Consider the following 14,823-nt stretch of genomic DNA (forward strand, 5'->3'; position numbering starts at 1 on the left):
TGCAAAAATGAAGAGTAAATCAAGTGGAAGGTTAAACATCCTGGTTATACTGGTTCTCTGTCTTCCCTCAGACAGGCCCAGAGTTATGGCCTGATTATGGTTTACAACACAAGCAGAAAAGTCCTCACCTTTAAAGTTCAGTTTGAGGTTGCAGGCTTAAATGTTAGAAAATGGTTGCTCTAACAGAATTAAAAGTATTCACTGCTGAAGGCAGGGAAAGCCAATAAACAGCCTCACAGCTCCACTGTTACAGCCACTTCCCAAAGTGAAATCACACCTCTAAAAATCATTAATTAACTCACCTATTTTGAAAGAAGCTTTTATTTATTTTATTATTCTCTAACTGCCTGCATAAACCAGTCACCACAAGCCTCTGCACATTGTACAACAATTTGTTGAGTTGCTGACAGGATAAATTACTACAGTTGCTTTTATTTATCACTGTACAACACTAGCTGAATCACAAGGTTCTGATCAGTTCTGCATTTATTTTGATTTTATAGATTTTTTTATTAGTTGTAAAATGAGAAGTTTCTTTCCTTTGAAAGGGAGCCACAGGCACATTGATAGCTAAGTCAAAATCCCAGACAGTAGGGATGGGCTATTTGTGACAAAGAAATTGAAGGCAAGTGTTTTAAAATCAGTATCAAGAAGTGAAATGTGCATATCACATTTAAAGATACAAGCATTAAGTTGGGATCAAAGCTTAACACTAACACCTCCTCTGTGAAGCAAAGTAGTGAGTTTTCAGAATCATACTCCACAAGCTCATTTACTTCATTTGGACCATGAAATCAGCCCAGCTGTTATGTTCCAGAGCAGAACCCTAAACACAGCTCTTACAGCTGCTGAGACATCTGCAGATGTGCAAGTGTTCAGGGCTACACAGGCTCCAAGTCTATCAGGAGTGTACTGCCTCTGGGTCAGGAAACACCCCTTAATGACAATTTCCTCTAGTTCTGATGACATATCAGATTACTTCCATTTTGCTCACATGCTGCTGGATGGATTAGCTATGGTAAAAAGGTCCTAGACACCTCCAGGTATCAGATATTTAGACAAGATGGCTGTAGCTTTCTACACAACTTTGTATCAAATATGGGTAAGTAGGGAATTTAATAATTCTACATAATAATAAGTACAGCAAAGTTTTTAAAATCTGAATTACTTATGGAAATTTTTTACTCTGCATCCTCCCTGCACACTGAAACACAAACAACCTGCCAAAAAGACTGATTTCTGTCACAAGTTGCTTTGCAGAGCCACAAGGGCCCTACCAGAAACAAAACTGGTAAGAAAACTATTAGCCGTGTTCTGTTACTACGAACAGAACTGCTAGTGAAGATACAAGGGCACATTTCAGCAGCTGAAGCACTGCCTGCCATGCGGGGCTGAACGCACGGGTTCACCTGCTACTGCTTTCCTAGCTATACTTTGTTTCGGATTTGCGGGGTTTCATCACTGACTGCAAACAGCAGAGGGCAGCGCTACAGCCTGGTTCAGCCTGGCATCAGCTTCTGGAATAAGACTCCATACGGACTTTTCTGCTGTTTATCAGAAAGGTTATTCCAGGATACTTCTCTTGCACTGGGCATTGGCCCAGCACTTATAGGCCCTGTCTACTTAGTAGGTATCTCTGCCTTCCTGAGTCACCCCAGCTATGAAAGGCCATGTTTCCTGGCTCTGCTCCAGCCTGACCTATCCAGGGGAAAATTAATCCTGCTTCAGAATGCCAATGCTAAAATAAACCCATGCTTGCTGGAGAGTGGAGAGGTGGCAGGGAAAAGGAGACTATGTAAATGCATGCTTCTCATCCCTTGCTGTAATCAACCTCCTCCCATCCACATCACTGCTGCTCAAAACTGAGAACAACCTCCCCTGCAGAGCTGTGCCCAGTAGGAGAAAGTGCACGGCTCTAGGACAGCCTTCCCAAAACTACATCAATGGGCTCTCTTCTTCTCTCAAACTGAGGATGTTTCAGAAGAGGAGGAATAAGGAGAAGTGCCCTGCTTATGGTGGTTTGGGTTTTTAAATCTTATTTTGCAGAGGTGAGGGGCAGAACAGGAGGTACAAAAGTATAGAATAAGCTGCTGGGTTCCTGCAGCATGGCAGTCTCACAATTTTTCACTCATTTAGTGTTAGCTCTTTCTGTCAGTGGATCATTAGCAGCAAACAAGAAAGCCGGCAACTTCAAGAACGCTGCAAAAAATGAAGCATGGCACTGATGAAAATGTATGGAAGACAGAGAGATATTTTTAAATTGCAGAAAGATCTGTTTTATTTCAAGTGCTTCTTCTGACCTGAGCTGCTGGTCTATGCAGAAAAAATGGTGCCAACCTACAACACTGTAACATCTGAAAGGCAAATCAAAAACAAGCAGCAGACTCACACAGCTTCTGGGTGACCCTCCCCCCCATCCCTATGATCCTGGAAGTAACTGATGAGGTCCATATAACTTATCCCTGGCTGACTATTTCAAGACTATTTCATGTCTGCACCACTGCTCCAAAGATCCCAGTTTTCCTCACTATATATACTCAGAACATCCCCTGTCTTCTATCCCCTTTATAGCTGTCTGGAAAATAGAAAATAGCTCAATCTAAGCTTCTTCCATTACTGTATGTTACTACAAAGGAAAAGAAATTAAATTGAGCAATAGGACAATTCCTTTTACAGTGTTGAACTGCAAGCCAGTTACACAGAATATATTCATTCATACCTACCTATAACTGTACATACATATATACCAATTTGAAATAATACAGCAACATTTAAGATTCTATGTTAATACAGTGTCTTCATTTATTTCTTTAGATTTATAAGAAAGTATTAAACTGAATTCCCAGTGAATCAGAAACTGGCAGTCATTCTCCAGGAATGAATGAAATATAGATTGTTTTTTTTCATCAAGCTGAGGTAATATACCATATAATCTGATTGTTTCCTGACTTCTGGTTTTGTCCCCATAATTTGTTCCCTTTCATATCCTGTGTATCAGCTCAGCTGGAAAAATTCAAATTCAAAGGAATTTTTGGACCTGGGACTCAAACTAGATTTTTTCCACAGTGAGTTCTGAAGCATTGAAATATCCCATGAAGGGACATGAGTTTTTATGTCACAAAACACCATAAACTCTGGCATCTAAAGACTTTCTCACTCCGTTTTCTCACTCTTTAGCAGGGCAGTTGCTGTCTTCAATATCATCATCCCACTTGCTGGGATTCTGGCTTTTCAGCACACCTTTTTTTCTTCATGTATTTTAATAATGTGTGGCATAGAACTGACCTTAATTTGCCATTTTCTTGCAAAATATAAAAGATTAATATTTCAATTTATTAAAAAAAACATTTCTGGCATTGTAATCAATACAATTTGAATTATAACAGCAAAGTAATTGTGGTCTAGTCAACCAGGGTAGGGTGACAAAAACTTGATGATTCATTCACTAAGTAATACAATTTATTTATTTCTCACTTATTTGAAAATAAGCTTGAAATTCTATTAAAAGTGTTGTGCTAATAGCTATTGCAAGTATGTGTAAAAATTACATCCACATTTAATGCACAAAGTTGTTTCTATATTATAAAAATATCATTACCTTGTTTTTTTGCTGCAGTGCAGTTATCAGATCATGTGAAAAGCTGTGATTCCATTAAATACATACTACTGTCAGAAATAATTTCAGTTTTTCCTATAACATATGAAAGTAAAGTTAATGCCAGCAAGAAAATTATGAACTATTATGAACTATTTTAAAGCAAGACTAGTCTAGAGTAAAATCACAGCATGAGAAACTACAAAATATCTGAAACGAAGAGGTAACAATTGAGCAAGGGCTAACAATATTGACACTTTTATTAGAAAGAAAATTATTGTATTATAACCAGATGTATTGTCAGAACTAGCAGATGGAGAACAAATAAATCACTTAAATAATTTAACAATTAAAGACCGTCTGCCTGAAACAATGCTTTTAAAAATATCTAGAACAGTAAAATCACACACAGAAACAACTTCGAAAATAGAAAACAGAAGATTAACAAAACAAAACAAACAAAAGATAAATAATTTTAGATACCCCAAAAAAACTGCAACATGAAGGATGATAAAAAGATGTATTGAAAAGAGCAAAGACCAACTTGAATAGAATAGAGCAAAGACTTGCATTATCCCATTAAGATTTATACTAAGACAATATTTAGAAGAATAAGCTTGAACAAAATAGAAAATAAAACTCTACTTAAAACACTACATGAGATGTCCTCATATACTCTGACTTGCACCAATGTTGTATGAATGATTTAAAATGGTAATTACTGGTTTATGTGGATCTAAGAAGAAAGAACAAGTCCCTACAACTCTAAGAAGAGGCAGGCAATTGAAAACTATGCAAGAGTCACTAGAGCTATGGAAAGCTGAACATGGGAGTCATCACACAGGCGATTGCACGAATGACGTAAAGAATGTTGCACTACACAAAGAGAGCTGGGTGTCATACTAGACATTCTTCCAACCCAGAAGATTTTCTGAAGAAGAGCATGTTGTAAACTTCAGGTCAGAAAAGTCTGTGTTATTACTTTCACTTTTCAATAGCTTTGTTTTGCCAAGCTTTGAAAACAAATCAGACCTGTTTTCTAGGTCATGGAACTTAAGCAGGTGCATCTGAATTCTGCATTCACACAACCCAGCCTTTCTCCAGTGTGGAAACAAACATTTTAAAAAACCCCACTAGGTAAGCAGGAGTCCTTGCTGAAGAACTTTATTTCCTGAGCAGGACATAAAACACATTTGAAATGTTACTGCTAAGATGTGTTACTCACTAGCAGCAAAAGAAAATTGTGTCTTATGGAAAATACAGAGGACTTCAGCCATAGCTTGGCTTTGCTCTGATCACACACCTGCCCAGGCATTGCTGATACTGTTGGCAGCTGTCACACCTTCCAAGAGATCTGGTGAACACCATGACAAGCTTATTCCTGGCAATGAACTGGAACATGTAGAAAAGCAAAGCACAATGGTTATTATCTCTTAGCACAACTTCTATCTCAAAAAAAAAAAAAAAAGAGAGCAAATAGAACATTTCAAGGTAGCAAGTAGAAAAATGAAGCTTCAAGTATCTATCAAACATAACAATTAAGACCCTGGAAGTATAGACTTTTCTTGAGATACAAACCTTGCCCTGAAGGTCACAGTTTTTGCACAGAACACAAAACTCTCCAGATTTCATTTCTTCCATGTAAAATTAGTTAAAACTAGAATAAAAAAAATAACAAATATATAAACATCAGAGGTCCTCTCAGCATGTATTTCTTTCCTGGAAGCACAAAACCTGAAAATCGCTGAATCCAAGAAGGGATATACATTACACCATGTAAAGAAAAATGTTTGGAAATTACTAAAGAAATTATTTTCTGCAGAGATCTACACCAAAAGAAAAAGCACAACATTCCTTTCAGCTGCAAAGCAGGCTTTCAAATTTTGCTTTATGCTTGTTCTGAATAACTTGTATTATTGGAACAAATATAATCGTGACTTTTAATATAATGGCATGTGCAAAAGAGATCTGGCAGAACTTGGAAAGCTCTATTCATGCCTTGCTCTAGCACACACTGACAAAATTACCTTGACAAAGTCACTTCACTTTTCTTTGTCTTTTCTTCCAAAATGCAGTCTGAGGATAATGAGTTATGCTTTATATCAAAATATATTAACCAAAGAAGAGCTAGTAAATAGAAAATTAACTATTATGGAGTTTAACAAGTAATCAATTTCCTTATACACATGGCTTGCAAACTGTCCACAGTACCTCTGCTTTGTGAGTTTACCAAAATCTGTAATGTGTAATGTTATGTTTATGTCTTGACTGCATTATTAATCAAACAATTAATAGATATTCTAGAGTACTGTAAATGTTTATGACAGACTGTAGAATCCATTAATCATCCACTGTAATGCACACCTGTGACATAAAAGATGATTTTTGTTCTCAAGGTATGTTCAGACCTATGAGGAAAATCCACTGGAGTACTGAATCTTAGCAAAACTCTTATTGTGTCTACAGCATACCAAGTATTTACGGTACAGTCCTGTAGAGAAGTGAAATTAATTTCAGAGTAAAGACTGTGATTGCAATTCTTCAAACAACTAGAGTAGCAGAAATTAGTGCTTGTCTGGTTTGAGTACCAGATAGCTGCTGGTTTAGTTCTGCGGCTCTAAGGATCTGAAACCTGTGTGAAATAAAACAAATCTCTGATGAGGAACCAAATCCTGGAGTATTGGTGCTTGATTTGTTTCCCTTCTCCCTTGTTCCTCACAACCCACTCTTTCCAGGGATCTTTGCCTTTTCCAGTACCTCAGAGTGGCCACTAATGAAACCAATGAAGCACTAAAAATTGAAAAAAACATATTAACCTTAGGTAAGCTGCCTCCACCAGGGCAATTTTTGATGTGGTAAAAGACATTCAGTTAACACACACACTTTCATTACTAGTTCAGTCAGCAGGGAATGTCAAAAGTGTAACATACCTGGCCACACACATGCACAAGAGGAAACCAGTCACTGCAGACTAGGGAGACTCTATCTATCTTGGTTAACCTTGCTTGTGGGCTATTTCTCCATAGCTCTCATGTGCTCTCTTGCTGCAACTTACTTCTGTACTCCTCTAGTTTTCCCTCCCCACCTAGCCTGGTTTCCTCTCTCCCTTTTTTTCTCCTTCAGCTGCTGCTTCTTGTTTCTTAATCTACCTGAGGCAATGAGCCCTACCCCTTAATCTGCCTCCTTGGTGCTATTTTCCACACCTACACCTCTCTATTCCCACTCTCAAGACTTTACCCTTGCTCAATTGGCCCTTCTTGTATTTCTGTTCTCTCCTGCCTGGTCCACTCCCCTTTCTTCTCTTGCTGCAGCTGGGAGATACACGTTTAATACTTCCCACACACCTATTAAATCCCAGTGTCCACACATTCTGGATGCCCTTTCCATGACTCTGCAGATTCAGTCTCTTACAGAGACCTCCATTCTCTCCATCCCATCCTATCCCACCCCTTACTCTCACACTGAGGCTACCCTCACCATCCCCATCACATTTTGTCTGCTTTTGAGCAATATCTCAGCTCTTTTCCCCTCTGAAGAACAGCCAGCCAGTCAGCCAGCTCCTCCTGATCAGCCTTCTGTGATTTCAACTGACTTTCTTCCCTTCTTCACAATTTCTCACACTCATTCTCAGGAAGCTTCCAAGGTTCATACTGATGTCCTTGGTGGCACTCTGTAGCAGTCACCTGTATGTCTCCTTGCCTTGGCCCACTCATTTCCCCTGCACCTCTCTGTATTCTGTTCCCTGAAAGAGCCATTTTGACATGGTTTGCAGCAAGAATTGCTTTTCCCCTGACCTCTGTTATCCCATCCTTCCTGTCTGATCTTTTCCCTTGCCTGCCATGTCCTTCCTCATATCCTCTCACTTGCTCTTTCCATTATTTTCATCTCATCAGACTGAGAATACCCCATCCAATCTCAGCCCACTTCCTCCTTCTTTATCTTTCTTTTCTAGCATAAATTGATTGTAGATTTGCTCTGTTTCTTACTCTTCACTCCTATCTCGTGTATTATGAAGTATGATTGCCAAACACATAATTCAGTCCATCCAGCTTCAATTCCTGGCTGATCTGTGATCAGCTTTACTTCATCCAAAACCATTTAATTATCTCCCCTTCCAGTTGTGCCATCCTTATATATTTTCTTCCTACTTTTCCAAGTTAAATTCAGCACTTTTCAAGTGCTCTCTTCCTGAACATCTTCTGCACAAATCCTTGCCAAAGGAAATATTAATATGCTCACTTCCTACAAGTTTATTCCTTGTGTCACAGGTGGGGTATTTTTTCCCTCCTACTTCTAGGTCCCATGCTTGTCCTGTTACAATAGAACTCCTGGTCCATTTCATATTTATTTTTATCCACTTCCTCAGTTTTCTTCCAAAATGTTGACCCTCCTCCAACTCCTCATCCTCACATTAAAGACATGCTCTAAAAAACAAACACACCTTATATTGACTCTTACTGCTATTTCCAGCACTAACACTTCTCAATGTGCTGCTTACACTTACTGTCCAATTTTCCCTCTCTCCAGCTCAATATAAGCTCCTCAGATAGGTAATTCTAACACCCACCTAAAATAACCCTCACTAATACCTGCCCAAAACAAACTCAAAGCTCACACTACTTTGTCCTTCTTGATCATCTTTGTCATCACCAACCTCATTATTTCTCTTCAACTCTTATCCTCAATTAGCTCTGTTCTGGCTCTCTTATTCTCCTCTTTCTGACTTCAAATATGCATCAATCTTAAAAATGAGAACTTACCACAACTCCACAAATCATTCCTGAAAAAAACCAACATGTTTCTTCTGGGCATCTTCCCAATATACTGTCTACTCACCACTGTCTAGGCTGGGAGTCAGCATGTTCTGAGTTATTTCTTGTGCTCCCCCTTGTGTCTGCCATCAGGCTCGGACTGCTGACTTTTGATGAAAAGTTTTTTTATTTTGTGTCTGGCCTAGCCTCAGTGCTAAGGTTTCCAGTGTCTTGGATGTGTAAGTAAACAAGGGTATGCACTACTTTGGAAAAGTTGATCTCCTGCAGTGTTTCAAGCTGGCTAGTCACACACCAAAGCACAATGCAGTCAGTCACTAATCTCTCTCAGAAATGTAGTTCTAGGTTATTTTTAGCTCAGAAATGTTAAGAACAAAATGCAGTGTCTTTATGCTATGTCAGCAGCACAGAGCACCCACAAACTCAGCCTAGAAAAAAAAAAAAAAACAATCCATCCAAAGCTGAAAAAGATCTAAGGAAGATAAAGCTTGAAAGATTGTTTTCAATACTTCAGAGATTGCATTTTCAGAACTGTTTTAACCATTTCTCTAGGAAAGTATCAGAATATTGAATAACAAACACCAACTAACTGTATGAAAACCAAAGGTTCTTTAGCTTTTTTTAATGGCATTTCCAGCTAGTTCTGGAAATGCTTATGCTGAAGGTAGAGTTAGCAGTAAATTCCTTACAGGATATGTTTGAACTTCTATACTAAGTAGCAAACTGCCCCTCATCACCATACATAGGAAAGATCCAAATCAGGCATTTGGAGCAAAAATCAAACAAATTAAGAATAACTCTCAAAGTAGCCAACGCATGTTCTGGTCCAGCCCTGCTTTTGTTAAAACTGTTTGGAAGCAAAGTCCTTCCTGGAAATAGATATGTGGGCTTGGAGAAGGGAGAGCAAAAGCAGAAAAAGTAGCAACTCACTTGCTATGCAGTCCTTTCTTTAAACACTGGCAGCTATGGGTAAACAATACTAGTGCTACAGAAATTTCAGATCAATCTCTGTGGATGTGATGATGATACCCAACAATAACTTCAAAAACTAAGTAGAATTCTTGTGATAAAGACTTCATTAAAATGTCATTTTAAAAGCCCCAACAATTTAAATAGCCTAAAAAACAACTGAACCCCCCCACCAATCTAAACCAAAGATGGTGGGGAAGGGGCTGGCAAACAATCCTTTCAGGCTAGACCCCCACTCCAGGCTTACTTCAGACCCCCCACCACCTTTCCTCCCCAGCAGCATCCCACCACCACTCGCCCATCTCCCTCTCACCATACCCCAGTCAGCAGGGTTGACACCTGAGAGCACACCCTGAGGAGACCTTATCAGTCTGGGTAGTCAGGCAGCAGCTGTGAGCATTACTGTCTCAGGGGTCTGTGTGAAACAAGCAGCAAGAAACAAGAAATGTTAAAGGGCTGTTTGCTTTCCTGTGAAAAGAGGAGACTCCAGACCTGGTGAGTGAAGTATGAGGAAAAAAGAGGAAAGGTCAAAGGTAGCAGGCAGCCACATAGAATAACTCCCTTCAGCTCAGCCTAATTCTAGGGATCCCCTATGCTTCCCCTATGCACCTGCTTTTGGTCCTTGCTTGAGGAAATATCTCCGGGGGGGGTGGGGGTGGGGGGGTGGTGCTCTCTTCCCCTTTCTTAGAAGCTGGGGAAAGGCTCCATCTTCTCAGGAGGCCAAGGTACAAAGGCTGCTTCTGGAAATCACAGCTGGCATCCACTTCTCACAGTTGAGGCTCATGAGAAGAGACCTCAACAGACCTAAGAGCAGCAGAGGACAAGAGAGACAGGGGATCAAATGTACCATCTCATTGACTCATGCTAACAAACACATTGGTGAGATGCACTGCCCTGTAAAGAATGTCTTTTTGTGGAACAGCCAAGATTTTAGCATCTTCATTAAGATGAATTCTTTTTTCATTACTGATACCATATTACCAAATCAAAAGAGACCCTTTGGTAGAACATTTGTCTGTCTTATTAGCTCTGTAGGGCAAACTCCTTGCTAGGCATCTATACCTTCCTGCACAGCCTTTTACATAACTATTCCACACAACTAAGTCACCCAATAATGAATCATAAGCTCCTGTTTTCTTATGGGGGTCAGCCAGAAAGAACAGATGAGAAACAGATAAGGATGGGAAACTAATGGGGGAGTAATTTCATCTTCAGCTGAGACCCAAACATTTCTAAGAACCAGATGCTCCATAAAAGCAGAGCTTCACTACAGCCTTTATTCTTTCTCACTTGGTGCCAGTAAAGCAACTTCAGCCTGCCTGGGCATGTGCTTCCCAGTCTCTTCCCTTCCCTCCCTCTCTCTCTCTCAGAAGAGGGAACTGCCCGTGGGTCTTGCGAGGGTCTGACCTTGCAAGGGTGAAATGAGGGTGTAATGCAGAAAGGCATGCTGTCGCCTCCTCGGGAAAGCCGAGTCCCAGAGCATGCTGGGGTATTTAAAGACCTCGATGCCTGCAAGTTCCACACAGTGCGTACAGCATGAAGCAGCTCTCTGGCCTCGACTCAAGAGAGGTGCAGTCCAGTTCTGGTCACTAATGCCTATGAACACAGCACCACCTTCCAGGCTGGCACTGCATCCCGGGAGAGCTTTGCTGTTGGGCACGACACCCATGGCGCCCCTCTCTGCGTGAATCCAGGCGCACGAGGGCGAGGCTTAAAGCACTCCCAGACCGCTCCGGGCAGGCTTTTAGCCCTCAGCCGCCGCCTCTCGCCTGCACGGAACAGTTAACGCGGCCTGAAGCGCTCCTGCCAGCTCCCTATCTCTCCTCCGGTGCCTCCCGGGAGCTATAAATACAGCGGGCACATGCTCTGACACCGCGTACCCCAGCAGGCACCAGATAACTTTAATTTGCCCTTTAAACGTCCCGGGCCGCGCGTCCCTCGCGGCCGCCGCTCCGGGGGAACATGGCGGGGCGGGCCCGGCGGGCCGCAGCCAATGCCCGCGGCCCGGGGGGGCACCTCCTCCTATCGCGAGAGGCCGCGGGCTATAAGCCGGGCGGCGGGGGCCGGGGTGACATTTGTCCGGCGGGGTGGGGAAGTGTCCGCTTGTTGCCTCTCTCCGGGCGGGGCTGTCGGACCGGCTCGCGGCATGGGTGACCAAGCGCTCAGCTTCGTCAAGGACTTTCTGGCCGGCGGGATCGCCGCCGCCGTCTCCAAGACGGCTGTCGCCCCCATCGAGAGAGTGAAGTTGCTGCTGCAGGTAAGGGGGCGACGGGGGGCGGCGGTGCCGCGCCACAGGTGGTGCCGGCTCGGCGGGCGCTGCCTGGCGTGACTAAATATGGGAAGGAGCTCGGCCGGCTCCGGTTACGCGGGAGCTGCCCGGGACATTCAGCACCGCCGCGCAGTGCCGGGGGCAGGGCCGGCCCCGTCCGTGCCCTTCAGCGTGCGGGGTCACCCTGCGGTGCCCGTCTCTCACCGTGCCGTCCTTCTCCTTCCTCCCTGCAGGTCCAGCATGCCAGCAAACAGATCACGGCCGATAAGCAGTACAAGGGCATCGTGGACTGCATAGTCCGCATCCCCAAGGAGCAGGGCATCGCCTCCTTCTGGAGAGGCAACTTGGCCAATGTCATCCGGTACTTCCCCACCCAGGCCCTTAACTTCGCCTTCAAGGACAAGTACAAGCAGATCTTCCTGGGCGGAGTGGACAAGCACAAGCAGTTCTGGCGCTACTTCGCAGGAAACCTTGCGTCCGGGGGTGCCGCGGGAGCCACCTCCCTCTGCTTCGTCTACCCTCTGGATTTTGCCAGGACCCGGCTGGCGGCTGATGTGGGCAAAGGAGCCACCGAGAGGGAGTTCTCTGGCCTGGGCGACTGCATTGTCAAGATCTTTAAGTCTGATGGCTTGAAGGGCTTGTACCAAGGATTTAGTGTGTCTGTCCAGGGCATCATCATCTACAGAGCAGCCTACTTTGGGGTATACGATACGGCCAAGGGTAAGAAGTGCATGGAGGAGTGACTGCAAGGGAAGATCCATTCAGTAAAAGCACTCTAGGGGACTTGGCAATACAAGGACAAGCAGGGCTTGGCTCAGCACCAGTTGAGTAAAGTGCTAGAAATGTGCACAGGTGTTTCTGACGTGCATTCCTGCCTCCCTCTGCTTGCCACTCTGAAATGCCTAGGGTTTGGATTGACTCTGGGGTTGGTGGGTGATTATTCCTTCCACAGCCATGTTTCCCACAGCCCTTTCCCTCTGTACTGATTCTGTTCATTTGTTCTTGATGACAGGTATGTTGCCTGATCCAAAGAATGTGCACATCATAGTGAGCTGGATGATTGCCCAGAGTGTCACTGCAGTGGCAGGGCTGGTTTCTTATCCTTTTGATACTGTGCGACGTAGGATGATGATGCAGTCTGGCCGAAAGGGAGGTAAGAATAAGTGCTCCTCTGGTTCTGGCTGCAGAAAGTTTCTCTTCATCAGGATAAGATAAGAGATATACTGCGAATTTTTTTGTCTTATGGAAAATTAATAACCTTCTCATTGGAGTCTTTAAAAAAATCTACAGGGAACATATTGATGGTTATTTCTGTCATGTTGATTTAAAGGACTGAGAAGTTACTTGATTTCCTATGGAGAATTTATTTTCCTTAATTGATTACTGAATTTTAAATCCTCACTGTACTTTGCTTATTCCTTGTTGGTTTAAGGATACAAGAGTTGAAACATACTTGCTGTATAACTTCAAGCCTTCTAATCTTTGTTTGTTTCCACAGCTGATATTATGTATAAGGGCACAATTGATTGCTGGAGGAAGATAGCAAAAGACGAAGGATCCAAAGCGTTCTTCAAGGGTGCCTGGTCGAATGTGTTGAGAGGCATGGGCGGAGCTTTTGTATTAGTACTTTATGATGAAATCAAGAAGTATGTCTAAGACATAACATCATAATGCAGTAGTTCAATTGTTCTCAATCAACTTTTTTAAAAATACGAACTTGTGATGTAATGGACAACAAAATATTTCCTAGGGAAACAATAAAATTTGAGTAATGTATGTGGCAGAGATAAGGACGCATTAATTTAAAAATTGTTCACAACATCACAGTTACATTTTCTATGAGAATTCCTCCACCATTTGTATTGGAACCTGTGTATATATTATACTTCAAATTGCAGGTAATAGATTTTGTCTAAAGACAAAATATAAATGATCTATACCTAGTCTAAAATCTAATATTGTGAATTCTTAATAGATTATCATAAATATTTATTATACTAATTAATGTCTCTAGCTACCCAACACTGTGATGACATGACTTAAAATCATGTTTTCTTCTAAAGCTCTATTTTTAATATATTATTAAGTGAAAAGTATGTCTGAAATCATAAACTATATTAAAGTTATAATAATCACTAGGCTGAAGAACTCACCACTAGGCTGAGTTCTTAACTGTAGCCTCTTCCCTGACAAACTATACAGTAATATGGTTGAAACTGTAATCTGATTTTTCAGACATACTTTGTAAAATATGGAAATACAATGTTTCAAAAATTCCCTGTATTGTCACAAAGGAAAAAGTTGTCTGCTCTGATGTTCAATTGAACTAAAACTGAAATGAAATAAATTAATATATTAATGAATTTTTTCCTGTTGTTTTCAGTACACTGAACACATTACAAGCATGTCCTCCAAGGTGATGTGCTAATCAGGACACTGTTAGTGGCTGTCTCTTAAAAATTTTTTCAACAGAACTTTAGGAGGGTGAAGTTATTGAGGTTATTGATAATTCTACAACTGCAACCAGTTTAAGGGTACTGCAGCCAGAGATCTTAGAGATAAGCTTCCACCTAATTTTAGCTGCTTGTATAATTTGTTTATATTGCCCTTAACTTTGAAGCATCTCATTGAATAGTGAAGTCATTATTGCTTAATTTACTTGAAAAATTATTTTAGAATTGAATATGCAAGAGTTATTTTAATAACTACATGTTGAACCATTATGAACACATTGCACTATTAATTACCAGTGAGATCAGAACATGCTTAATACACTTTTTAAACTTTAGATGCTGCAGGGTTGTGAATGCATGGAAGAACAGGCTGTCTGATTAGGCAAAGGAGGGAAGGTAAGGTGTGGCCATTGCAGTTCTTCAGACTACATATAGACAAGCATTTGCTATGTATCCATAGAATCAGAGCATAGTTTGTGTTGGAAGAGACCTTAGAGTCCATCTAGATCTAACACCCTTGCCATGGGCAGGACACTGTCTACTAGGCTCAGTTCCTCGCCTTGGACACTTCCATTGTTGGGGTGTCCACAGCTTCTCTGGGCAATGGGGTAAGACTAAGCAAGTAATAATCAAATAAACTTTTACCTCACCTTCATATTTTTCTCCTTTGTATGTATGGCTTACATATATGTGAAACATTTGTCAGCTGCAGGTAAGTCCTAACTCACTGTCACTGGGCATGAGAGGCTCTGGTTGTCTGCCACAGAT

At 41.7% G+C, this 14,823-nt stretch overlaps 1 protein-coding gene across 1 annotated transcript; it reads left to right on the forward strand.

The window, feature by feature from the left end:
* Positions 1-11,384: 11,384 nt before the first annotated feature.
* On the forward strand, positions 11,385-13,965 carry SLC25A4 (solute carrier family 25 member 4). Its single transcript, XM_009100870.4, has 4 exons — positions 11,385-11,590; positions 11,836-12,322; positions 12,615-12,755; positions 13,101-13,965. Exons 1-4 carry the CDS (start codon positions 11,480-11,482, stop codon positions 13,256-13,258), a joined length of 897 nt encoding a protein of 298 aa, XP_009099118.1. The 5' UTR covers positions 11,385-11,479; the 3' UTR covers positions 13,259-13,965.
* The last annotated feature ends 858 nt before the right edge of the window (positions 13,966-14,823 follow it).

Source organism: Serinus canaria, chromosome 4 (genome assembly GCF_022539315.1).
Source record: "Serinus canaria isolate serCan28SL12 chromosome 4, serCan2020, whole genome shotgun sequence".
NCBI lineage: Eukaryota > Metazoa > Chordata > Aves > Passeriformes > Fringillidae > Serinus > Serinus canaria.